The 27,074-nt window shown below is 36.4% G+C and overlaps 1 protein-coding gene across 1 annotated transcript in view; it reads right to left on the reverse strand.

Annotated features, from left to right (window-relative positions):
- Positions 1 to 1,664: 1,664 nt before the first annotated feature.
- The window catches only part of PAWR (PRKC, apoptosis, WT1, regulator), a 78,137-nt gene continuing 52,727 nt past the window's right edge, over positions 1,665 to 27,074 (reverse strand). Inside the window, exons 4-7 of the mRNA XM_010008041.1 lie at positions 17,440 to 17,474; positions 8,496 to 8,643; positions 7,030 to 7,134; positions 1,665 to 2,306 (exon numbers count right to left, since the gene is read on the reverse strand). Coding sequence (XP_010006343.1) covers positions 2,220 to 2,306; positions 7,030 to 7,134; positions 8,496 to 8,643; positions 17,440 to 17,474 — 375 coding nt within the window. The 3' untranslated portion in view covers positions 1,665 to 2,219. The remainder of the gene's footprint in view (positions 2,307 to 7,029; positions 7,135 to 8,495; positions 8,644 to 17,439; positions 17,475 to 27,074) is intronic.

The following is a 27,074-nucleotide window of genomic DNA, read 5'->3' on the forward strand; positions in this document are numbered from 1 at the left end:
GTGAAGTTTTCAAATACTTGGAAATTTCTTTTGCCAGTACCTCCTCAATCTAGGGTATTAGAAGTTATTCTGCCCAATATTCCTGTCAGCTACATGTCCACGTTGAAAAAGAAATCCTAATTTTGGGGTTTCTGCTCCTAAGTTTTAGCCAATACACTGGGAAACCAAGAAGAGATAATATGACAAGTAACTCTTACTTATGCTCTTTGCTGTTGTTCTTTGGTTTAAAATGTATGTGAAATACAGTTTATTAAATAGCTCATTTAAGTCTTCGTATTAATATGTGTGTTCTGTATTAACTCCTTAGTGATGCTTCAAAAAGTCTGACATCCCATGCCACAGACAGGTATGTGTATTTCCTACCTAGTAGACAGAGAAGAAAATCACATCTTCTTCCAGAGAGTTTCATATTTATTCAGAAGGCATACATCTCAACTGATTACATTTTTAATTTCATGAGACTGAAAAATTAAGGGACTTCTCACTGTTTGAATAATATTAAAAGCAATATTCACTGGTGTATATCATAGTTCAGAGGGTCTATACAAACTCCCCATATCATTTAAACCCCTGAGTAAAGGTTTTAAATGGTGTCCCATGGGATTTCATCCACTGTGAAGAAAAACATCCTGGAATGTAAGTGTCTTGAAAAATACTTTAAAGCTTTACAATTTCCTCCTCATTAGAATACAGAAATGCAAAATAACCTATTCTAGATCCAAAACAATCCAAGGTGAAACAATAATACCTGGATTTGAAATTGAAGAAATTCCTACAGTCATTAAATAAGCATCATTAAAACAATCTGCAGATCTGAAAAGGTGAACGTTATACATTAAAGTTGCCTTTAAGTTTTAAGGTAAAAAAAATCTATATGCATGCAACTTTCTTACACCAAACTTCAAATATTCAAAAAAAAAAAGCCTAGACTCTGAAATGTTTTCACTTCTAGTGTTCTGACTCAAATGACATATACATTGATTCTGATCAGGAATGAAAAATGTGCTGTATTAAAGGTGAAATAAAGTACATAAAATTTTAGCCTAACAAGAACTTCGGGAAGAGAACTGTTAATTGAGATCTGTGGTTAATGTCAAATGGAAATTCTGTCTACTTATAGAAGAATCAGTACACAGTCACAACTGGATTGCAATATCTAAAGAGGCACTTTTTAAACACCTTGTTAATTTAAAATCAAGTATAAAACGTTTTTTAAAACAATTTGATGTTTCAAATGGGCATAAATTGCTTGTATGTCTCTCTACTTTGTTACATACAAAATTTTTCACCCAGCTTAAAAAATGAAAACATCAAAAAACTCATATTGCTTATAATCACTACAAACGTTAAGATGACAGCTTTAAGTAGAAGAGTACTGCAAAGGTGTCTTTACTAAAATTAAAGCTCCAGGCTTTGTTCCAATTCTCAACACAGCAAACAAACTTACTGCCTGATGGCAAACATGCATTTCATTGCTAAAACAAAAGCTTTAAAATAAACCGCAGTGCACAATTTCAAAATTATTTGAAGACCTCATGAATGCTGGTACCACAGGTGATTTACTGATTTATTTATTTTTTTGGTATATGGGTTGTTTTTTTTAATAAAACCTCCCCATCCTGCCAGAATACTGTTACACAGAAGAAAAAAAAAAAAAAGCTGCTGTCAGTCTTTCAGATACAGTAAAAAAACCTCAACATGTAAGTGTTTTAGAGCAAGTAATCAATCTGCAAAATGTTATACATCAGTAATAAGGCATCCACTTTACAGCTGTTTAAACAAAAAAAAGAGAAATATTTCCCAAAATATGTATTTTGGATCTGTGTAAACAAAGCTTATACGTATTGCTTCCATTCATTTCAAAAATATACACCCACATGGACTGAAAGTGATCTTTCTGCTATGTTCTAAATTACTGTAATTTATCCAAATGTAATCTGAAGATACAAAACCCAAATATTTTTGAACATAGTATTTTGAAGTATGCAAAAAAATTTAATTATTCTTATGTGAAAAGAAAGCCAAAAATATACCCTAAATTTGATGCCATTTCATTGAATGAAGAAGAAAGTACTACGAAAATAAACATTCATCTGGTTTCCTAACAATAAATATAAAGACAGTTATTATAACATACTGCAACACAGGAAGTATTACTATATTGACCTTAATGTTCAATCAGTAGTTTTTAAATCTTTCCTCATTGAGGCTTGAATCTTCTACCTTGTCAGCTGTCCAACAACTTTTAAGAGGGTTTTATTTTCTTGCTTCAATTGTTCATTTTCATCTTCTATATCATCTAGGTCCTGTGAAAGGAAAAAGACATGTTTCTCATAAATACAATCTCTACCTTAGTAGCAGCATGAATTTAACATCTTAGCTCTGAAATGAAGAAGTTTGGGTTAGGAAGAATTAGTGTCACGGTAGCTACCCTTGTATCTGTTGAACTAGCCTTTCCCAAGTGTTACTGCAATTACAAAACAGTAATATTATACTTCTATGTAGAAGCACATTTTAATTGAAACATATATTCAAACTAAAGCTACAGCAGGCATTCATGCATTAGAAACCAAAATAGCAGAGCGGTGATTACTGGCATATAGAGAGTGTATTGGTCAGCTCTTGACTCTGGTCACCAGACTGCCTGTCTGCAACTATCCTGCTAACATACACACATCACTGGTTATTATTGCAAGAAGATCTGTTTTGTGCTTTAAACTGACTATCAACATTTTCAGAAAAAGTACTGCCTATTCTTTTTTCTTTTCTGTGAAAAAAAAATGAAAAGGCATTTTGCAACTTCTATCTAAACTGCTACTGAAAAAAGAAAAGCAAACACACACAGTCATAATGGGTCCTTAAAATAGATTGCTCACACCTCAAGTGTTCATCACTCTTTCACCAGTTACCACATTTACCCAGTTCCCATTTCACTTTTTTCCTACCAAGTATCTTCAAGCCTTTAAAATGAAAAACAGTGAAATCAGCTGTTTTAATATAAGCATTACTCCAGTAAAAACACTTTTACTGAAAAAAAAAACAAACAACATGGAAGAAACAGAATGAGAATGAAAACATGACATAACAGAAGAGTGACCCAAAGGACAGCCCTTCTAGGCAGAAAGTGAAAGGCGGGCAAAGGAGGATGAACCAGGATTCTCATCAGAGATTTCAGACGCCTTTTCACTGAAGTCTAAAAAACCCTACCGTAGCCATGCTAGATTAAGCATAAAACAGTAGCAGAGAAAAGATTTGTTCCCTTTAAGTTGTTGAGTGGTGTTTGACACATGGAGCTTATTTTCATATTTCTTTTTAATGGGGTCATTCCAGAAGAGCATGCTAGAGATGTTGTGCTTAATTGGCTAATTATTTTTAAAAGCCTCTTCAGTTTGCCAAGCCAAAATCCGTATCACAATACTTTTGCAATTACTTTTGTAATATGGAAACAAGAAATCACTAGCTGAAATTCCTCCTTGCCTCAGAGAAGTACGAATCACAGTACGAATGAATTCCAGGGAAAGCATTTGACCACTCCAACATAACAGATACAAGTTACTTAAATATCTAAACATGAAAAGTTTTGATGGATAGCTACTATAAATGCAGTTTATGGCGTAACAGTAAGAAACACACTTTGTTTCCTCTCCTGTGCAGTTTCGACCAATAATCAGATGGGAGGAATAACACTCCTTCAATAAAATGGTATTTTTTTAGCTCAGTATCTGTAACACTGTGTTTGGACTGCTTTCAACCTAGCCATTAGACGCCTCAATTAAAAGCTTACCTAAAAGCCTTCTGTTTAATATACCTGTAATTTACTCAAATTAAAATATAAAAAGTTTGGAAATGTTTATGCTACAAAAATAACATTCCAAAGATTACTACAAGTAGGAATTTCTTGAACATGAGCCAGGAAAAATAACTACTGCAGTTTAAATATCTACAGAAATAATGGACCAAGAGATGTAGGTGGTTTTTTTTTGCCACTCTGAAATCTAAAGCTTCTTATTCAAAATTACAACACTAATTCATGCGTATTAGTAAAAACAATGCAGTATCAAGAAAGCTTGGACTTCACATACCAAAGGAACAGATAACTACACAAGTGACACTAATAGGACTGTAAATCTTCTCTGACAGACTCTCTACAAACATACATTTAACTACAATGACATGTTAGTGAGGTCAGAGATGACCAAGTGTAAACTAATCAACAGTTGAACTTAGCCTACAAATATTAAAATGTCTCAAGATGCCTTTCTCTTCAGGCACTTGAGGGTTTTATGGAGCAGTTACTCTTTCTTACAAAAAAAGTGGCAGACATACTTAAAGAACACGAGCTGCATTTTTATTGAGAAATAGAAAAGGCTTTCTGCAATAAATGGCATTCTTTCACTCCCAGCACTTTAGCCACTAAAAGTATCTTTGTGATGTATTTACTGATCTCAATAAAATTATATCGCTATATTAAAAAAAACATATTTACTTAAAAAGAGATAAAGTCTGCAAAAAATTGTCAGGATTTTTGGAAAAACAGATTTTCAAGTGTAACATGAGATCTTTGCCAACCAAGCATGCATACATGGCATGAACCCACTGAAACTTCTAGAAAGAGGATTTATTTAAACATGAGGGCTGAGCAGTAAGAACACTATGAAATAAAATGGCATTTTAGGAGGTTATTTAGATGCTTTAACGTGAAATTCTTTCCATATTTGTGCAACTTAGCATGCAGTAACTGTGCATTTTGATGGATAGAAAAGATGGAGAAATACAATGAATGTGTAGATGGTCAAATTTAGAGTCCACTATTTAGGTTGTCTAGCAGCAAAACTTTTTAAAAAGTTCTCTGCATAAACTCCTGAAGTTTAGTCCTCAGGACATTATTTTATCTAAGCAGAAGGCTGAAGATCACAACTGTTCTTCCATGCAAAGCATCCAGCCTCAGTGCCAGGTCTATACAGTAACAGTTCCACAAAGAAACTAAGGGACGTCCAAAGTGCTGGCTCTCATGATCTCAGTTATGATAATAAACTTTAGGCAAATATAACTGTCCTATTAACTTCCATATCCTTTTATCATGGGAATGATGCAGTATTTCTGTAGCTTCTCTTAACAGTCTTAATATTCTAAATTACTCTTTCTAAATCCACATGGATAGCCAATATAGCAGCAATCATAAATCCAAGAGCTGTTAAAAAAGAAAGTAAAACTGCATCTGTTTTAATGGAAGCATCACTTGAGACATGGGTTTAAACTTCTGTAAGAAGACAAAGTATTATGCTGGTCATAAAGTCAAAAGGCAGTTATGTCATCATTAAGAAAAGCCCAAGGGATTCAAACACAAATAGTCTGCACTGCAATTAAGCTAACAGACAATGTTATAGCTATGATAAATGCTGACCTGATGGAGAAAGAAAACAAAGATTGTCTTCTGTGTTTAAAGACGCTAACTAGGGAGAACCAATAAAATGGCTTTACAGATGTCATGGAAAGGTACCATTTTAGTAATTGTAGAATACTGAGGTTTTTGAAAATACTGTATTCTGTTTCATGTTTTCTTTCCACACAATAAGCAGAAATTGCCATCATATATAACACGGGCAAGAAACAAGCACTGCTTGACTTTACTACAGATGTTCCAAGATGGTTTCTAGTCAGGCACTCGATAGATTTTAATTAGGACATCATACTTCAAATATAGTAGAACAAAATAACCCTGTTTCTTGAAAAGCAAACCTCATAAACAGTTGTGGTCCTAAACACAAGCTTACAGTGATTGACGTTCTTTTGATTTGTACTTTCCGACCTCTGGATCAGGAAGTCAGGTGTGACCAGGAGTATTAAGTAGCTTCATCATCCATTATGTAGATGGAATGAACACTTGCCTTGACTGTAATAAGGTCATCAGCTTAGATGTGACAGATTCTTTGCAGAATGGAAGAATAGCATGAAGACCAATTCCTCAATTAAAACAGAAATCTCTCCAAAAACATACTTCATTTATCCTACAAATTAACTTCCAAATTTATTAAAAAAAAAAAAAAAAATCAGTTGCAGAATAACCTCATATCCTTTTGTGGTCTAGATTAGTTCATAAACTTGTGAATGCTGTCATCCTTTGTTACAAATAAATAGCAGAAAAATAAAGTTTGCCAGTATGCACACAAAGTATTATTGCTCCTCTTCACTGCTGGATTGAACAAAGTCACTTCTGAAATTTTTTTCTGAAGTTTTACAGGAATGTCTTCACTAGACTAGTAGAGGCCTATTTCTCTAGTACATCTAGGCTCTGCACCTCTGCCAGGAATTTCAAGATGAAGGCACTAATCCACCCTATGGAAGAGTCTGCCCTTAAAACTGGAACTTGTTAAAATGGGTATCTTCTATCAACTCTACAACTTCTTATCCTATCCCATTCGCTAGCACATCTCAATCTTCTATCCACTCTTCTCCAGCCCACCCATCCTGTGTGAGTGATGCTGGCCCAAGTCCTCCTGCCCTAAGTCTTGTTACATGGAAATCAACAATAGAGAGTATCAAAGTATGTGTCAGAATATAAAGCACTTACTCCTAAATCTATCTGAACTATTACTAGTAATTAAAAGCTGACTAAAATGAAATGAAATGTATAATTATTTTGTCTGACTAAAGTAACAATTTACTAAAAAAACTGATAAAACTCCAAGTTAATTATTTCCTGGAATACTACATTCTGAATTTGGAAAGAACAGGCAGTAAAGAACTCTTGCTTTTATGACCCTGTTCTACAAACACTTACAGCAACAAAAAATTCAGGTACTCCAGTAGCACACAACTTATGAGAGTTAACCATGACAAACAGAAGCCACCTGGAAAAAATACAACTTATTGACATGCCTCTTGACAAGTTGCACAAATACAAAAAATAAACCACATGTAATTATCTTCTGAGCCTGCCCAGTGGATGCGAGTGCATGAAAAGCATAGAGAATACAGGGACTTTAATCCCCCCTTTATATAGCAACATGTAAGAAAGTCTGTGCTTACTCTGTTTAATAAATCAATTTCTTCCTTCAGCTTTCCAATTAGTTCCTCCTTGTCCTGTGTCATCTTCATTAACCTCACATTTTCCTGTCTCTCCTTTGCAAGTTCCTAAAACCAGAATATACAATGAAGTATGATATGTAGTTTTTGGTTTTAAGAAACAGTTTTACATTATTACCATTTAAAACAAACACAGAAGAAAAACACACACTTACCAAGAATTCTTTTTCTACAGCAAGTCTAACCCACATATTCAAGCCCTTACATTTCAAGGAGCTAAAGAAAGACATCTGAGCAAAAATTTTACCCACAGCAAACCTGTGTGGTATGTCTGATTCCAGAGATAATGTTGTAATTAACATTTAACTTAAGCATGAACCCCAAATTGGACAGAGGCCCAGAAGAGAAGTAAGTAAATGCAAAGTATAAGCTTCCAAAATTGTTACATTAGAAGAGTTAGTCTTTTTTTCTTTTCTCGGGGCAGGGCAAAGGCAGGTAATACTATCATTAACAACGAAAGAAGACTCGCTGTTAGATCTGTGGGCCTAAATGTGAGAAAAAATTAAAGCATCCATTAGGAATTCAGTAAATCAGGCTTCAGGACACTGGAAGAAAGCCCTTAAGTCTTCCTCTATTTTCTGTGTTACCGGCAGTTAGAATATTTCAGAAAGGAGCTTATTTGAAAGGAAGGATTATGATATGCTTCGCTCAAACCAGGCTTACCCAACTGTTAAAAAAATGTAATTTATACAAAATATCCTTCTCAAAAAAAATCTATTTGAATCGTGCTTACTTAGTAACTTTCATCCATATGATTCAAGAATATTTGGCAAGTTACTCATAAAAATCCACTTCAGAGGAAGACAGAGAAGCCAGTAATAGGTTACACAGATGACACTATTTAGCACAATGCAGTTTTATGTGAAAAACTCAGCTATACCATTGTTGTATTTTCCAAAAACTGTCTGTATTAAGAATATCTGAAATAAGGAAAACTTTGTTTTGAATATTTGCTTTAAATATTTAAAACTTTGACAAACAGCTGGATAGCAATTAAATTGTATAATATTTCAGTACATTAAAAAATTCAAAACAAGAAGTAGATCAGAAACAGGCTTACTCATTTTCTGAACAGCTAGCAAGCCCTTCCTTCCCCCAAGTTATCTGCCCCGTGTTGGTGTGTCACAAGGTGCACATAAGATAGATGCAGAGCACTGCTGGCTTCATAAGTGTTTGATCTTTACCTCAACTATTTCTCACTTATGTACCAAGTGACAACTAAACATCTGGATTAGAACATTCACATTCTTCTCAGTCAGTCTGACTCTTTATACATTTTTATAGACATAACTATCTGTGCTTCAAGCATGTAGCATAATTTCTGTATCTTTTACTTGTAAATTTCCCCAGGGAATTTCAAGGGTACTTTATGTAAGATGCATGCCATGCAGATGTTAGTTGGTACCTACCCTTTCAAGTTCCTCGATCCTCTTTTCCAACGCGTTATTTGGTACAGAACTGCCAGAAGAATTTGCATCCCTGCTGTATCTGCTGTAAGTTGTCCTGTCTGTTCGGGGGTATCTATTTGGAGCATCATCTTCTGGTGCATTAGCAGTGCTACAAAGGCAAGGAGCAAAGCATATTTTTTTATATATTTATATTTGTATAAATATTTATTATACTTATATATTTATACACATATTTATTATAAATTATTTAATTTATATTTAAACATTTAACAAATTAAAATTATAAAAGTAACAAGAAGTGCTTTCCAAAGCAGTCAATCAGTCAGTCTAATATTAACTGCAGAGAATTTATTTCACAGCTCTTGTGTTACTGAGAACTTACTGAATTCACTGCCTCAGGGAACCAAATATTTGGGTAATGTAGTCCTCATCACATAGATAGTCAAGTTTAAACACATACTCTTCCTTTCTTGTTTTTAAAGATTCAAAAGTTTTATGTACTGCGTACATTAAAACCCAGAGGCCTACAGGAAAGCTGGGGAGGGGCTTTTCACTAGAGTGATAGGACAAGAGGTAATGGTTTTAAACTGGAAGAGGGGAGATTTAGATTAGAAATTCTTCACCATGAGGATAAGGCACTGGAATAGGTTGCCCAGGGAGGCTGTGGAAGCCCCCTCCCTGCAGGTGTTTACAGCCAGCATGGATGAGACTATTGCAGCCTGGTCTAGTGTGAGGTGTCCTTGCTCATAGCAGGGAGGTTGGAACCTGATGATCTCTAAGGTCCCTTTCAATCTTAACCATTTTATGACTCTATTATTTTAAAAACCAAAGTACCACAACAAGAGTTTAAACCAAGCATCTTGCTAATTACAAGAAAACACAAAGGATAAAAAACAAGTACATGTCCAGAATGTAAGAAGCTTACAAGTATCAACTGACTTTTCAGGAATTATGACATATAAAGAAATGGAAAGCAAACTAAAATGAAAAAGTTACACAGCCCAACAGATTAATTTTATGCTATTTTCAAATATTTTACTTCAGAACTTGGATACGTAGCAGTTTGTTATAGCTCCTTTTATAGACACTGGTGGTATGCTTTTTTTTTTGGATCTATTCCTTAAAAATCACTGTCATGGAATCTCAAAAGGTAAGCATTGCAAAAGCAGAAAAGCTAGTTTTAAAAAAGCATCATGATTGCTATGTATAAAAAAAAGTGCTAATTTAAATATGAGAAGTCAAGCATTTTCCAAGTCACAAATGTATCAGTGTTCCTCCGATAGCTATTTTATTCCTAATAGCAATGATTGAATCTTGATGTAGAATCTAATGAATAATTAAGAGCAGCAGAACAGAGTGCCCTGGGACCAGGCAGAGAGAGACAGGTATTCTCCTCCTCAATCCACAAAACCCACATTTCTTAAACTTTGAAAATATACAGATAAAGAGTCAAAGATTTTTTTAAAAAAACACAAACCAAAACAACAACCCTTGTTCAGTCTTCACCAGGAGAACTCAAATGGATATACTCAAAAGCCATCTGGAAATGGTCCTGGGCAACCAGCTCTAGGTGGCCCTGCTTGAGCAAGGGGGTGGTTGGACAAGACACCCTCCAGAGGTCCCTTCTAACCTCAACCAGTCTGTGATTCTGTGACACCGCACAGCTGAAGTATGTATACAGTGGTTTTCTACAGCACTAAAGAAAAGAATGAAAAGCACTTCCTTTAAAACTTAGATGTGTATATGATTAATGTATTCATTTAACAGTTTTACATTTCATAACTCTAGAAAACAATTCTGCAGACTATGTGCAAATCTAGATGGATACGGTGCAAATCAAAAGCAGGAGTATCTGGCAAAAGGATGTCTTTTCATGGATATAAATATTGCTTTCCTCCAGTATGTGTGAAGTTTCCAAGGCACACTGACACAATTGTAAGGAATTTTGTGGCTTAATGTTATTACCATATTTAGCACTGTTTATTCTTCATCTAGAAGATTTTTTTAAAAAACATTTATAGACCGGATACGCATGTTGCAACACAACATAAGAGAAATATTTTAGCTTAACTCTATAAAGTCTAGATTATTTAGCTTTCTGAAAGGTATGATTTTTCATGCTATTGAAGGTCTCAAGGATAGACCACACAAAAAATGCTCAATTTTTCAGCACTCAAAAAAGAACCCTTTTCCCCAACATATTGGATTATCAGCTTAGCTCCAGTAAGTGATATTGGCAGATGCTCCACCAGGAAAATTAGAAGACAGAATACCTAGATAGGACAGGTTGTATTAATACTGAAAATTTTAATACTGAAAATTTCCTGTATTTTCCCTAAAACTCACACTCAAAAATTTCCTCGTCTATTCCACTGGGGAGCAGAATCTACCGAACACATTCCTTCTCAGTACCATCAAGTACAAGGACATACCATGAAGACTTTAGGAAAAGGGATTTTAAAATAAACCATTCAAGGAGGCATCAGTATGGAACATAACAGAAGGAATGCATCAGATACAAAGTTAATTATTTTGGCTGTTATAACCAATGTCCAACACACGGCAACAACAAAAAAGTTACCATCTGAGACACAGTGATACATCATTGGGAATTAATGGAATTTTAGCCTTCAGATGCAATGTCACTTTGTGAGCCTTATGCAAGGAAGAAAACTTATCTAGAATAGTATCACTGAACATGGTGCCTATGCTTTACTAAGAAAAAATACCTCTCAACCAGGCCTAGAAAAGATATTTCTATGGAAATAAACCTATATATTTGAATATATATAAAACCCAGTTTATAAATATGTAACAACACTACTGCTAGTAGTAATGATAATAATAATTTGTCTAAACTGAAGAGCTTTCTATACTACTAAGAAAACAAATTTGGTTTATGCCTTTTTTTGGGGGAGTGAGGGGAAAGTGCATGCATCTGGCAGCAGAACCCATCTAGTTTGAGACTGCAACTGAAACTTTGCTTCCTTGGCTTCACAGCTGAATAAAGGCTTACTAATACTTGCAAGTTGCTGGAATCTCACAAAAGGCATGAAAGAACACCAACTGTCAATAAATGTACATTGGGTAAAACCAGTCATTAACACAAGCTGAAAAAAGATGAGGGGTCTGCAGGAATAGGGATCTGCTCAAAAAGGCAGTTCAAAATGCATTCCACTTCTTAGCATTTGAGGAACTGTGCAGATATGAACACTTAGGATAGAACTTAATGCACATGATTGTTTCAACACTTGCATTTGAAACACCTAAACACAGGGTATGGCAGCAGGAAGTAGTATTTTTTAAAATTATTTTTCAATAAGAGTATCTGAAATTGTATTTGTGGCCATATGTACACTGGATTAGAATGTGTACCTGTAGAACAGCAATCAGAGTACCCAGATGAGAATCCATCTGGATAGAACATACCTCACTACTGCTTCAAAAGGGAAAATTTGACAAGATGCTTCTCAAAATTCAACTTCTTTTTCCATTAGGTTACTATTAGCCACTATCAACACCTAATTTTAAATGTGTATTCTTGTACTAGAATACTGAAAACAGAGAATACTTTTGCAACTTATGAAGACTTGCTTTGAAAGTTTTTTCTGGCTGTACTTATGAAAAACATCGCAGTTTGACCACCCTTACACAGAAACACAAGGATTATATTCTAGTAATTTTCTTTAAAATAAAATAAGTTATTTACACAGGGGAAGGTTTAACTGCCATATTACAGAAAGGTGGAATAAATCTTGCTTCTTCCAATATGTCTTTAGTTCTTTCAATGTTTTCCTGAAGCACTGTCCAAACTGCAATTTCATCCAATTAAAATCACCCAGTCAAAACCAGATTTCATCTATTTCAACTACAACACATTTCTTTTTATTGCCAGAATCATGTAACTATATTTGATTTGGAAACTCCTAACTAATTATGTCACTGAAATCCAGCCAGCTGTCAACAGCTTCTTCGGAAGAATGAGCAAAAGATTATTTCTAAACTGGCCACCTTGGAATTTTGTTACTTCAGGTGGTTTAAGCCAAGTCCATGCTTTTGGAGCTGGGCTAAGGAAAGCCAGTCTTCTCTACAACTGCACATTCCTAGTTTCATCCACTTTTCCTGGCTCTGGCCTTCAGGTGACTGTGTAGGAAACCATTTAAGGAGCTGATGCAGCAACCCAGCAGCCCACCAAAGGAAGAGATTGACTTTCTCAGCCACAGCGGCTCCCTAGACCTCCCTGTCCTAGTGGCTCCCTGTCCAGCTGCACTGGCTCAAGGGACAGTGAGAAACTGCAGCCAACTCAGCTTAGACCATCAAAAAATTCTGCAGATAAACCCTAAGTGTTTCTGCTCTATCATAACATCAGCATTGGCTGAAAAGGTCAAGAAAAGCACCTTGAATCATCTTGGTCTATCTCTGGTGTTCATAGCTGCACAGTAGTTATCCTAATGTAACAAGTTGGACATGATAGTGCTTCAACAGCCACCCCTCACTGCAGAATTCCCAAACATGGGTAAACAGGAAAGTCTGGGCATAGCATTATAAAATAGTATTTCACAGCTGCATTTTTTTTAATTAGTGAGACCAAGGTGAGTATGATGGAATGCAAATTGTTATGGCTTAAGCTTTGTAGTAATCTAAGAACACCGAATATGAGAATTTCAGCATGGTTTTAACATTTCCTTCACAGAACTTCCAAGGAGTACTCTGAAGCACCAGCTTCTTCTCTTGCAATCTCTTCTTCCTCATTTGTTTTTCAGCTCTTGCATGAATGTTAAACTTGAGTAAAACATGGCCTTTTAGAACTAGTGTGTAAGGGTCTCTGTCTATTGGGTTCCATGTTAGTGTGCCATGCAATACTAAAAGAAGGGGATAAAACCCTCCGACATTTTGTCTGGAAGTCGTAAGCGGCTTAAGCTTTGTAGTAATCTAAGAACCCTCCGACATTTTGTCTGGAAGTCGTAAGACCACCCCATATTGTATTCATTTCCCTTAATAAACAAACTGATAAGGGAAACACACCTCTGAACCACTAAGAGATTAATCCAACTCTTTCTGAAAACTGATCCGGCCTGATCTGTCTCATCCATGAACTATGCAAAAGTCTTCTGAGTGATTTTAAATCCTGATTTGCAAGGTTTTCTTTCCAACTTAAAACCTTTTTTAGAAAGAAGCTAAATTGGTTCAAAAGCTAGGAAAATGTCTTAAAAATAAGTTGCTAAAACAAATTCTCTGTACTTATAGAAATTTTCCTATATCCACATACATATCTTGCTATACAGTTACTTGCAAACAAACTTTTTAGTTCACAGAATGCAAGAGAAATATAACTCATTTTTTACATGTAGATTACACACCAGTATTTTAATAAACAATACACTTTTGTCATTCTCTTGTCTGAGAAATCAGTGATGACACCAATTATGCTGGCAGCATCGCACCTGAATCTGGAAACCACTTCCTAATGGCAAAGTGCTTGTTGTTTTAATGTAACTACTCACGGAGCAGCAGAAAAACTGGCAGACCCAGTTAACAGTAACAGAAGTTTGAAATGGGCTAGAGGAGGCTGATCAAAGGAAGAAAATCTTAGGAAGCAATGAAAGATAAGGAAGTTCATATGGGCTATTACCACTGAAGGATACCTACACATTTTAATCACATGAATGTCACAGTCAGGACAGGTGGCTGGTCACAACTCCCAAATATGCTCATGAACACGTCCTATGGCCTTCACGTCAGCATCTCATAAGAGATCTTACAGTACCACTCCAGATCACAACAGAACCATCAATTTATTTTTATTATCTTTTACGTTGATAACCATGCAACTACAAAGGAACATATAACACAAACTTTTGGAGTGTAGGCATGAAATTTTTTTAAGCAAATTCAGAAGACAGACTAAAAGGATAGATTAAGATCCTCATTCCAAACTTTTATTTATTTATTGCATAAAGAGACAGGCTCAGTTTGTCCAAGTCAGCCAGAACAGAAGTAGAATAACACAACAGCAGCCAGCAGACTTCATTTCTAAACATGTCTTCCAGTCAATAGGCACTCAGTGAAAAGGGCTTCTCAGCAATGTCATATAAATGTTTAACTATGGATTGCTGCATCCATATAAGGCAAAGTAGCCAGTCAGTCTGACTAAAGAGGTAGTAAAATCCATGCAATTCCTTGAGCCCTGGAACACAGTGAGTGAACAGCAATTCCATGAGCCAACTGGCTGGGTATCTCAATGTAGACATGGAAACCGCTATATAGGAGGGGAAAGAGAACAAACTGGAAGCCCAGGATGGTATAATTGACCCAGAACTACGAGTCAGAAGAGAACAGAGAAACAGGGAAAAAAAACAAAGACAAAAAAAATATCAAAGAGAAAGAAGACTAGGACCTCAATGGTTAAACACAAGAATGGACAAGAAAGTGAAAAAGGTGTCTAACTGGGATAGGAAACAGAAACCAGTGAAATGAAGAAAAATGCTCAGGTGAAGCAATTTCTGCTGTGATGACAAACAACTGGAGAAGAGGAAGAAAGCAAAAGATAAGGAGCAGGAGTAGTAAAGATGGAAGGAAATGACCGGACAATTTCTGACAGACAACGCATTCTTCCTGGAGCAGGGAGTCTAATAACAGAGTTCAAGAATTTAGGCAAACATTGTCTTTTCACTTTTGCTGTCATAAGTCCGCAAAGTTTACTAACAGTCTCTTTTCCCCACCCACAAAGTACTGACCATCTGTTGTCACAGTAGCACAAATAATTGCTTCAAATGAGATCTCCAAGAGGTTGTCCCTACGTGAGAACGTGCCTTGCTCTCAATTTCTGTGAAAGATTAAGGGAATATATCCAAAACTGTTAAAAGCACATTAAGTTGAATATATTTGAGCCTTCCAGCAGCTTACTGTCTCAATTCAGTCTTTCAACATTCACAACCCAGTACTAGGTGTAATCACAGAATGGTATTTTCAGTCTTCCAGAGGACTTCTGCTGTATTTGGGACATAAGTGAGATCTACACCAGAATGATTGAGAATTACTGCAGAGGAGGCTGTTTTCTCTACGACCTTCCCTTATTGCAGATGTTGGATGGGGCAAATGAGCCAAACATTACTAGAATAGAAGAGGACTCCGGTCCCAAATCCTTCCTTTAGTGTTCACTCCTAAAAGCAAAGCCACTAGGAACCATACTTTGTTCAACAACTCTTACCTGAAAAACTACTTGAGAAGAAGGCGGATGTTGTCAAACACAGAGGAAAACCAGTAGATACTGTTAACTCTTATCATAGTGGGCACTGAGTCTCTACCTGTAAAATATCAGCCTTCCTGCTATTTGTGAGTACTAGGTACTGTGCTGAACTCACAGGAAAAACAATCCTTTGTTTTCAACATGAGGTTTGAAGACTGAACAATAAATAAGACAGATGGCAACATATGTAAGAAAATATTGAACAGCAGCTCACAGCAAGTCAGGTTCCTCCTGAATGCAATGCCAGTTCTGAGGAGGAAAGTTCACAAAGAAATATAGTACATCCTACATTTAACTAAAGCTGACTGAACAAAGACTATACAAACAAGACTTATTGTAATATTTTCTAGCTTTGGAGTTCCCTATTTTTTCAGTTGCCTATTTATATTTTTCAAATAAGCTACAAATGTGATCGTGCAAACTTCTATTTATGACCACCCCACACACAACCAAGTTTTGCAAGTGAGTGAGGATACAGCATGCAGAATAAAGATAAGGTTTATTAAAGTCACAAAGCACTGTGACACACACCACTAAGTATTTGGCAGATACATTTAGTTACAAAAATCTGCACGGGGACTGAAGAGGAAGTAGAGACTGAACTAAAATGCATTTGATTCATAAGAAAGTAATAATGAAAGTATACAGGTATTGAGGTTGAGACAAGTCCACCCATTTTGCAAAGACAAAGTAAATAAGAAAAACAAACCCTGCAGCAATAAAAACATCACTCAGCTAAATTTATGAGAACCCAGGAATATAAATATAGAAGACAGCACCATGTTAAAAAAAATCTAAAGCTTAAAAGGAACCTAAGGGTGATGAGACACTAGAACAGGTTGCCCAAAGAAGCTGCGGATGCTCCGTTATTGAAAGTGTTCAAGGCCAGAATGGATGGGGCTTTGAACAACCTAATTTTGTAAAAGATGTCCTCACCCATGGCAGAGGGATTGAACTAAATGTTCCTGAAGGTCCCTTCCAACCCAAAACATTCTATGATTATATAGGTGAACATGTCTGAGGGCTGTTCCTTGCACTTACTTCTACACCCAGGATACATATACACAGAGTAAAAGATATCTAAAAGAGAATACACTGATGTGCCAAAAATATATTTACACAAATGTCTTGCTTCAGTTCATGTATTTTAGACCCCATGCTACCATAACATTTTCCCACTAATTCTGAAAACTGTATCAATATTAATTCCACATGGGCAAAAATTTCACTTACTAGTTAGGTGCATAAAAAACTTATGAAATATTTTTCTGACTGAAGAACTTGAGTAATGTCCTGGTTAACTCCTGACTCAAAGACTAACAAATAATAAAGAGGACATATTACATACAGGCAGCATCCCCTACAACAGAGACAGCAGTATGACAAAACCATAAACATACATTTCAAATATTACTGTAGAGAGCAACACAATTCATATATTAAACTTCATAAATTAAGTGTGAAACTACTATCTGCTAGGTAATGTCTAGTCAAGTTAGACCATTTGCTTGGGAAACTGTTCTGGACTAGTAAGACCCATTAAAATATTAGCTGAATTTATTTTAAATTAGTAACCTAATAGAGCAGTTTGGATAAGTTTGCTTCATCTCTCTAGTACAAACACCCATTTAATCAGCTTTAATTCTAGCAGAACTAGGTATGTAAAGAAATGTTTTGTGTATAAAGATCTCATACCTTTTATACCTGCTTGAAACCATCCTGGAGGAGTCCTAGAAGAAACAAAAAGGAAAAAGTAATTAACCTTTTTTTTTGTATTTGTACTTCCACAATATTTTATCACTCCACAGAAAGTGAAGACTGCAGGTAAGAGCAGGAGGCCCACGCCTCAACCAAGGGCTGTGCAACTCTGCTTTGCACTATTTTGCTGTCAGGAATAGACAGAATACCAGGACTATTGTCACTATATTACTGTTTTTGAACATTACCTCAGAATCTTTCAACAGCTTCTAGTTAAATCTTAAGACTAGATGCACTTACTCTGTCCCCCAGCATCCAAAACGTGCAGCTTGCCAAAACAGAACACATCCTGCCACCAATATGCCTTCAGTATCACTACTAATACTGAGACAGAAATGCTTGCGCACTTTGATAGCTGTTCATCTACTTGTCCAAGAGCAGCAGAGCAGAACTGTTTCAATTCTTTGGTACCACTGCTGCTCTTCAGGACAGAACAAAAAATGAAGCCTCCAAGCCATATAGGGTTGAGATGCAAACCAATTTGTTATGTATCAGCTGGGTCATGGTAACTACAGATAACGCTCTTGATCATGCTAACCTGGGTGTTGCAACCTAGCTCACCACAGTTTCTCTCAGGCTAACTCAAGTGGTCTTCTCCTGGCCTCTGCTGATGAGTAGGTAGGCTAGAAGTCTGCACATGGATGATGCTTCCTGCATTCAAATATGACTTGTCAAGCTACAGTAAATCAACTTTTGATCCTTGCCTTCTAAGTACCTTCAGAGGCTTAATGCATTCTAATTACAAATTTAAAGAACACTCCCCATCTCCTTTGATTGTACTTTGGAAATTATCTTAACAACTAAAATAGTGAGATACAGAACATATTTTAAATAACAGTGCACATTTTAAATATTAGTTCAATGGTGCAAAAGCTATGCATCTGGCTCAATGTATCAAAGATACATGCAGGGATTACTCACAGATTACTAGTCTTATATTTCCTATCTTGAAGGAATTCATTTCTTTACTTTTCAGATTCCCACAATACAGTAAGAACATGTTTTCATTAAGATTATGGGGGTTTTGTTAAATTTGTTTTAATTTGAAAAAAATCATTATAGTTTTTTTTTTTAATCCTGGCTCTGTGAAGACAGAAATTGAAACATTGGGGAAAAGGGTTCATATACTGTTATACAATCCCTGAAAAAACATCAATGTGTTATGTACACATAACAAAACCTGAAACAACGTATTTGTATCAATAATGCTATGTTTGTAGCTTCCCAATACCAGTTTGATCACAGGAAAATTAAGACATGTTTCAACTGGTAAATGATGGCTCAGATTGTCTAGACAGAGTAAGTCCACAAATATTTTTGTTGTAAGAAGAACATGAACCCATTATTTTATTAGTCATAGACAAAGCTACCACCAGCATAAGCAAATAATAGGTAAAAAGTCAGGAAAGAATATTTAAGGACTTAATGAACAACTGCATTTACTGGAAAAAATAAGAATAGTATTTTATTACACAGAATAAAGTTGATAAAAATACAAGTTTTACAGAGACAAAACTTAATTGTAAAGTGCATTTGATTGGATGAGCATTTTCAACTTCTGCAGCATGCGCTACAGTTTGGCTAATATAAATAGAAGAGGAATATTCAACAAATTTAAGGGAATTATTTGAAGAAACCCACAGTGCTGTAGAATTGCTGTTCTCACACTGATAACTATTTTATCATTGATGACAGCCTCTGAAAAGTAGCAGTTCACAGCTAAGGAACAGCAACCTAATTTCACCTCTAAAAGGGCAAAGAAACAGAATTAGAAACGGTACCAATGCTATTTTTAAAGTTTACTAAGGGTACGTTATCTTTGAAAGGTCTCAACAGTAGGCAGAAGTTTCTGAGGACTAGAAGTAAAAATGTCATTCCTATCTTAAAGAAGGAAGATCTAGGGAACTACAGGCCAGTCCTTACCTCAGTCCTTGAGTAGGTGATGAAACAAACCCTGAAGGACCAGAGGATTAAATCAGCATGGATATAAGAAGGGGAAATCACGTCCGACTGACCTGAAAGCATTCTACATGGAAATAACTGGCTCTTTGGATGGAGAGCAGTTAATGCTTATCTTTTTAGCAAGGCCTTCAACGTATGTATACACAAAGCACTGAAATACAGACCAGGTAAGTGGATTGTGGGATGAATTTAAAAGTGACTGGACTACAAGGCTCAAAGGGATATAAACAGCAGCATGAAGTTCAGCTGGATGCCAGTCACTAGAAGGGTTTGATGCAGAGGTTTGTACTATTCAAAATCTTCACTAATGACCCAAGATGATGAGACAAAGTGCACCCTCAGCAAGTCTGAAGACAACACAAAACGTGGAGAAGCATTTAATAATACATCAGATGGCTGTGCTGCCACACAGAGGAACACTGCCAGGCATGAAAAAATGGTATAACAGACACTTCATGAAGTTCAAAAAAAGGGAAATGCAAGGTCTTGTATCTGGGGAGGGATACTCCCAAGTTCAACTACATGCTGTGGCCTGGTACCAGTACATGTTGTGGACCAGTTGAAAGCTGTTGTGCCGATAAGGACCTGGGGGTCCTGGTGGACATCAAGTTGAACATGAGCCATCAATATGCCCTTACAGCAAGGAAGGTCAATGGTATCCTCTGGATGTGTTGCCAGCACATCACGGGATGTGATCTTTCACTTCTGCTCAGCCCTGGTGAAATCACAGCTGGAGTATGGGTCTGGTTCTTGGCTTTTCAGTATAATACAGGCATACTGAAGAGACTTCAGTGAAGAGTCACACAGATGATTAAAGGTTTGGAGCATCTGACATATGAGGAGATGCTAAGAGTGCTGGGAATGTTCAGCCTGGAGAAGAGAATACTCAGGAGGTATCTTGCTGATGTGTATGAACACTTGATAGAGTAGAGAAGATTGAGCCATATTTCATTGTGCCCAAAAAACAGATGAGAGGCAATGGATAGAAATGGAAATACAGGAAGTTCAACTTATATTTAGTAAAACACTTTCTTACTGTGAGATTAAACACTGGAGCAGGTTGCCCAGAAAGGTTATGGAGTTTCTATACACAGAGGTAGTAACCCAACTGGCCACAGTCCTGCTTTGCACACAAGGGATGGCCTAGAGACTTCCTGAGATGCCTTCCAGCCTCAATGACTTCTGCTCTGCGTATCTTGATTTCTCCATCTGCATTCTTCTTTCAGCTTAGTAAGTTGAAGTGAACACATACCTAACATCTGGCAGCTTCAGAGGATCTCACGGTGCCCTCTAATATTGTTATCTAGGAAACTGCCTGCGTGAACTTTTACATACAGAGGACTGTAATGGTCTGATTTTTGCCTTTAAGACAGCCAGCAATAACTGACAAGGTGATTTGACTCCCACATATGTGAAGAGGTTCAAGTAGTTTCATCTAATAGGTTAAGAGGCATTTTCCCTGTCTATGAAAACTGAAATGCTGTATCAGCAATATCAGTCACACCTCTTGGTGGTGACAGTCTCAGAAATATCCTCGTTGTCCTATTAGCCAAAGACAAATGAATCAACTCTCTTTTAATGCTTGGATAGACAAAGAGAGACACAGAGGCAACTGGGTCAAAATTTTGCATAACTGTAGATACATCTTTTGCCAATGAAATATGAACTCTGGGCTCTAGGCTTCCTCAGTTCTTATTTTAAAGAACTTCTTTTTAGGAAAATTCTGAAGCCTGGAAGTTATGGCCATGCTTCCTGGAGAACATAAGGCTCTGTTTAGAGAGAAATGCAGAATTCACACGAAAAGGAGAATCTACACATGACACTGCAGCCTAGTGAAGCTCACATACCTTTATACAAAGAAATCTCTGAATCTTGGATGCTTGTTTTCTCTACTGTGGACATCAAAAGGATGCAATGTATGCATCATAAACCTCAAATTTGTTAATTTCATTTGCTTTTCATATAGTAAATGCAAATATAAGCTGTAAAGCAATGTATACACATAGACTTGTACATTTACTCAACAGGAGACTTCTAAAAGTTTAGCAGTACTAGTCAGAACAGCCAGTTCTTCAGAAAAAGAAAGCTGGGAAAGCAAACATATGCTCAGGGACAAAGTACATGGCAAACACTCCCATTTGCTAAAAATGACAGCTGTAAAAATGAAAAAAAACCAAGCCTAACCTGAAACATTAACTAGCCTTTTGTAACAGATATTTCTACTGCAAATATCAGTGGTTTTTATTTTTTGTATTTAAAACTATGAGCAAAAAGGTAAAAATACACATCTGATACATAAAACCAATCTTATCTGATAATCAAATTAATATTGTTGATTTGGTAAATGGTGACTTTTTTATTTTGGAATCTGTATCATAAATATAAACCATTCCTTGAGGTGATGATGCAAGCACCAGGGAAATATTATTTTTCTCTGTTCTCATGTTATAAAATTTGTGTGTTATTTATCCAAAAGTTTCTGAGAACAGGAATATATGTAGTTATACTATGAACAGCAAAATGTGTGTATTAATCAAAAATTAATCTATGCTTTTGAACCATTGAAAAGCTCTCACATAAGGAAAACACCTCTTATAATTTAAGGTTTTTTATCCTCCACAACGTTTGGAGAAAAGGTTGACAGAAAAAGAAGGGGAAGAAGAAAGGAGAAAGAGTCCTGTTCTGCAAAGAATTAACCTAAAAGATGATGATGAGGCATGTATATAAATACTAATTTACAAATTTCACTCATACTCTAATATTTTTAAGCTGAGTTTTAACTCATGCTTAAAATATCTAGTCATTACTATAAACATGCATTATTTGTCTAAGTAATTGTTAATGAGCAATGAAGAGATCAATTTATTTGACAATCTCCCTTTAAAAAATGAATTATCTTAAGTGTCCGTGGAAATCCTGAATGGAAAAGCAATCAGTAAAGAAGTCCACAACAATTATGCTAATGGTTTCCTTCATACTGCTGAAAAAATACTGCTGACAAAGACATCTAACAACATCAGTTCTTCATCCAGGGCTGAAATCAAAATGCTCCATTCAACACAGCTTCAAAATTACTTTTGCTTCTTGCAAATGGTCTCTGGCAGCTTGCATTACCTTTTAACAGTATATGCTACTGATAAAAAATTATAGAATCAAGTAGTCTTGTTCTTGCTCCATCTCAAGTGGGAGTTCAAGAACACTGCAGACTGATGTATGTCAGCATTGCTGCAGAAAACTGGTCATGCTCGCTTTCCCTCATGTCTACAGAAGTGTTTGTGCAAGCATGTATTAATGGATGACAGGGTGTGATCTAAAAGAAAATAAATAACCAAGGAAAAAGCTCCTTCATTTCATTCACCACAGCCTAAGACACACACTTGCTGCACAAGAGAAAGACTCTGTAAGGGCAAAAAAGGCAGCTGTGAACTACTAATTAAATCATTACTGTCAATGAAATTTCTGTCTAACTAGGATGTAAGCAACCTTGCCAGTTCCCCTCTCCACTCCTGGCTCATCTTGGTATTTCATCTGGCCAATACACATTTTACATAAACAAGCTGGTCATCAAGCTTTAAATAAATAGAGTTGTCTGTGTTTACAAGTGTCTGACAAAGATTTCCAGATGTTAAACCAACCCTACCATTACAAATTTCCTAGTTAAAATGCATTAACATTGTTTTTAAACATGTACAAACGCTGGAGTCAACTGGACTATGAAAACGGTTCACTGGAATCCCATGAAAAACCAAAAGACCACTAGAAAGTTTTGCAAACAATTATAGCAAATTGCCTGTGTCAGGCTGCTAGGGTACCCTGGTATATATACTGGCATGTAGAATACGCACAGCTTTAGAATTTGACTATAAATTAGTGTAAACTATGACTACATGATATTCCTGGAACATGCAAGATTAAATTTTGACTGAAATTAGGCCATTAAAACAACTTAGTTTTTCATGTGCAATCCAAATATGGGCTTCCTACTAAATTTTCTATAAATTTTTCAGGATGTGAGCAGCTAAAAACTTTGCTGCATGGAGGAAGGAAGTCTACTGCTGGGGTTTCTTGTCTTTTCACCCATCTAGGAACAGGTAGATCCTATCTCCACCCAGCTATTCAAGTTAACTCCCCTCTCCTTCATGAGCTGCATCTTGATTAACTGTATCTACTTTCTTCCTACATTCAGTACAACTTTACATTGTCACTTCTACACATTTTCTGCAATGCAGACAAAGTTTCATTCAGATATCACAGTGAGATACGATCTGAATGCTTGGCAACCGAAAGGCAATTTGATCCTAACATAAATTGCAAAAAATTGCTGGTGTGATATGTAGGAGAAAGATTAAATACACTTCCCCCCCTTCCCATCGAAATTCCCAAAAACAAGCACTTCTCAGGAGCAAGAGTCATGAAGGTACCATTTACCTTCCATTCCCAATTCTACACCACTTGAAAATTTCTAGAGATGTTTTTCATGGAAGGCAACACAAATCCAACTTTGATTGGAAATGCTTTCATCATTTGTAGGAAAAAATTTTCACTTGTTATTTCCACAGAAACCATTATTTCCAGAAGCATTCCTTCAAGAAGCTTAAAGCAGCAATTATGTAACTCAACTACTTGTGTAGCTGTGCACTTTCTACATCTCTCCTTGAAAATAAGGCCTATATGAACAAAACCATGCCAAGTTCCCTCACCTCCCCTTATTCTCCTAGCTGCCAAGATTTTACGTCTATTTCCAAGGTTCATTACGTTTTATTTTTTCCTGGTGTGGATTTCCTCGAAATGACCTTAAACACTCTAAACTCACCCAATAAATCTCTTTTATAAGCAGTCATTCTAAAAATGAGCTTTTATTTCTAGAACTGTTAAGAAAGCATGAAGTTATCACCACCTATTAATCAGCTACAAAATAAACTGAAACAGGAACCCAGTAAGATTAAACGAAACAAAACAAAAAGCTAACTCACTGTTCTTAAATAGCCTGGCAAAATTTTTTATATTTTGATCTGCCTTTGTTTTGTACTCTGTCAAGTTGGAACCAAAGCATTTTAAATGAGCCTTGTTTAATTTACATCCATCTGATCTTTTTAGAACATGCCATAATGAGTAACATATAACAGAATAAAACTCGGAGCAGGAAAACAACATTCCTACATTCTAGAGATTAAAATTCAATTGCCAAAAATATTGTGATATTGTGGCCCCCAGATACATAATTCCAGACCAGTAATACAGAACAACCTCTTCTGTGTGAGGCAGTTGATATAGACAAACAAGACCTAAAAAAAAATACCACAGGGGAAAAGGAAGATATAGTTCTCTACCTGTGCTAAAGAGAGGAAATTTAAGGTTCATGCCACCTCTGGTCACATATTTGATAAATACTGGCCGATCAATTCAGGTAGGCATTTATAAAATCATAGAACAGTTTGGCTTGGAAGGGATCTTAAAGATCATCTAGTTCCAACCCTTCTGTATGGGCAGGGCACAAGCACGTCCCACTAGGTCAGGCTGCTCAAAGCCCTGTCCAACCTGGCCTTGAACACTTCCAGAGATGGGGCTTCCACAACTTCCCTGGGCAACGTGTGCCAGTGTCTCACCACCCTCACACAAAATAATTTATTTCTAATGTCTAATCTAAATCTACACTCTTCCAGTTTCAAACTGTTACACCTCATTCTATCACTCCATGCCCTTATAAAAAGTCCCTTCCCAGCTTTCTCGTAGCCCCCTTCACATACTGGAAGGCTGCTGTGAGGTCTCCCTATAGCCTTCTATTCTCCAGGATGAACAAGCCCAACTCTCTAAAAAAGCCTGTCTTCATAGGAGAGGTGCTCCAGCCCTCTGATCATCTTTGTGGCCCTCCTCTGGACTGGCTCCAACAGCTCCACGTTCTACTTATGTTGGGACTCCAGAACTGGACACAGCACTCCAGGTGGGGCCTCATGAATATGGAATAGAGGAGGAGAAAGTGCAAAGGTAATGGCATTACAATCTAGACAAGGATGATGCTTTCTTTAGGAAGGAAGCCATAAGAAAAAATATAAAGGTCACTTCAATAAGTAAATTGATCTGTTAGAGCATTGAGAGAGCACAGAGAGTAGGGGGGCAAAGAGAGAGAATGCACACTAACAGGAGCTCCAAAGAGAAGACACCTTTCCAGATCTAGAGTAACCTAAAAATAAATTAGGAAATTAGGACTTTGGATGAATGATGTCCAAGGTGAAAACACTTCAGTTCTCTTTTCCTGACAGAGCAAAGCCTCAATGAAGTACTGCTCATCCAGTATGCACATGCACAGAGCCTGCTGACAAGCTGGCTTTGTTTTTGTAGAAATCAGGAGCACTGAAGATGATCATGCAAAAAACACTGCTTCCCCAAAATCTCCAAGGATCCAGGGGTACCTATGAGTTGTGACTCAGCACTGGCCTCGTCTGGCTGTGCAGCGTGACTCCAAGATGGTCACACACAGCCTCCCAGGGCCCTGTGTCCACAGGCACAGCCCCTTCTGAGCCCAGCAAGTGGGAAGCGTGGTTCAAAGCACTCAAGTGCCTCAAAGAAGAACCAGCCAAGCTGCAGCGTTGGCAGCCACCCTGAAGTCTGCCACACAGATACTCATGCTGTCCTGACCTTCTGAAACATATTTTCACCATGTTCCCTGAAATATTCTGTAGTGTACTCCTCATCTCCTCATCTGTCTTTAATCTATCAATTACCTGTCCAATTGTAAAGAAAAAAAACAACTGTATTGGTACACTAGTTACTTAACTGTGGTGCAATTTTAGGTCAGACTTATTTCATAACATGCCATTATCATTTTAAAACCTTAACATAAAGATTTTTATCTGCTCTTACATAATTCTATAGCTGCAAATGTATGACTCTTTTCTATTAAGAAAAACTCACAAGAGTATGTAGGTTCCAGGTGGTTCTTTGCCTAAAAAGTAACATGACCTAAATCTAATACCTAACTTTCAGTATTGTTTCTTGGCTGATACAGTTTACAAACCTATTTGTATTTTTATACAAACAACTGGAGGATTTTTAAGTTTACTAACTTTTATAGCTCACTTGCATCTCTTAAACAGCTTTAAAATAGAGGTTAATAACATAGAATGGTTAAGGTTGGAAGAGATCTTATATTTACATTACATACACTTCTGTGTAAGTATTTTCATGTATCTTCCCCTGGAAGATTATACCATCTTGTTTTCATGTAGATTGACAAACACAGTCATGTGATTTAAGTAAATCTGTACTACATCTACAATGTCCTAGAGGTTTCAAAATTATTACATATAGCTTTTTAAGCAAAATAAACCAAATTATTAATTACAGATTAAAATTTGCTCAGAAAAGGAGATACCACCATGACAGAAAAAGAGAGAAATGCAGTGAAAATTATTATTCCATCTAGTGATCAGCCAGTGTAGTGGGCTAAAACCCCAGGAGTGGGAGGAAAAGGGTTTAAAAAAACCCCAAGAACTAAAAAAAAAACAAACCACCAAAAAAACCCCACCAAAATTAGAAACAGACTGGAAAAACAGACTTCAGTCAGGGAAGAGTTAAGTGCTTCTGTTCACTTACTTAAGTGAACCTTAACA

Source organism: Chaetura pelagica, unplaced genomic scaffold (assembly GCF_000747805.2).
Source record: "Chaetura pelagica isolate M959 unplaced genomic scaffold, ChaPel_1.0 scaffold50, whole genome shotgun sequence".
NCBI lineage: Eukaryota > Metazoa > Chordata > Aves > Apodiformes > Apodidae > Chaetura > Chaetura pelagica.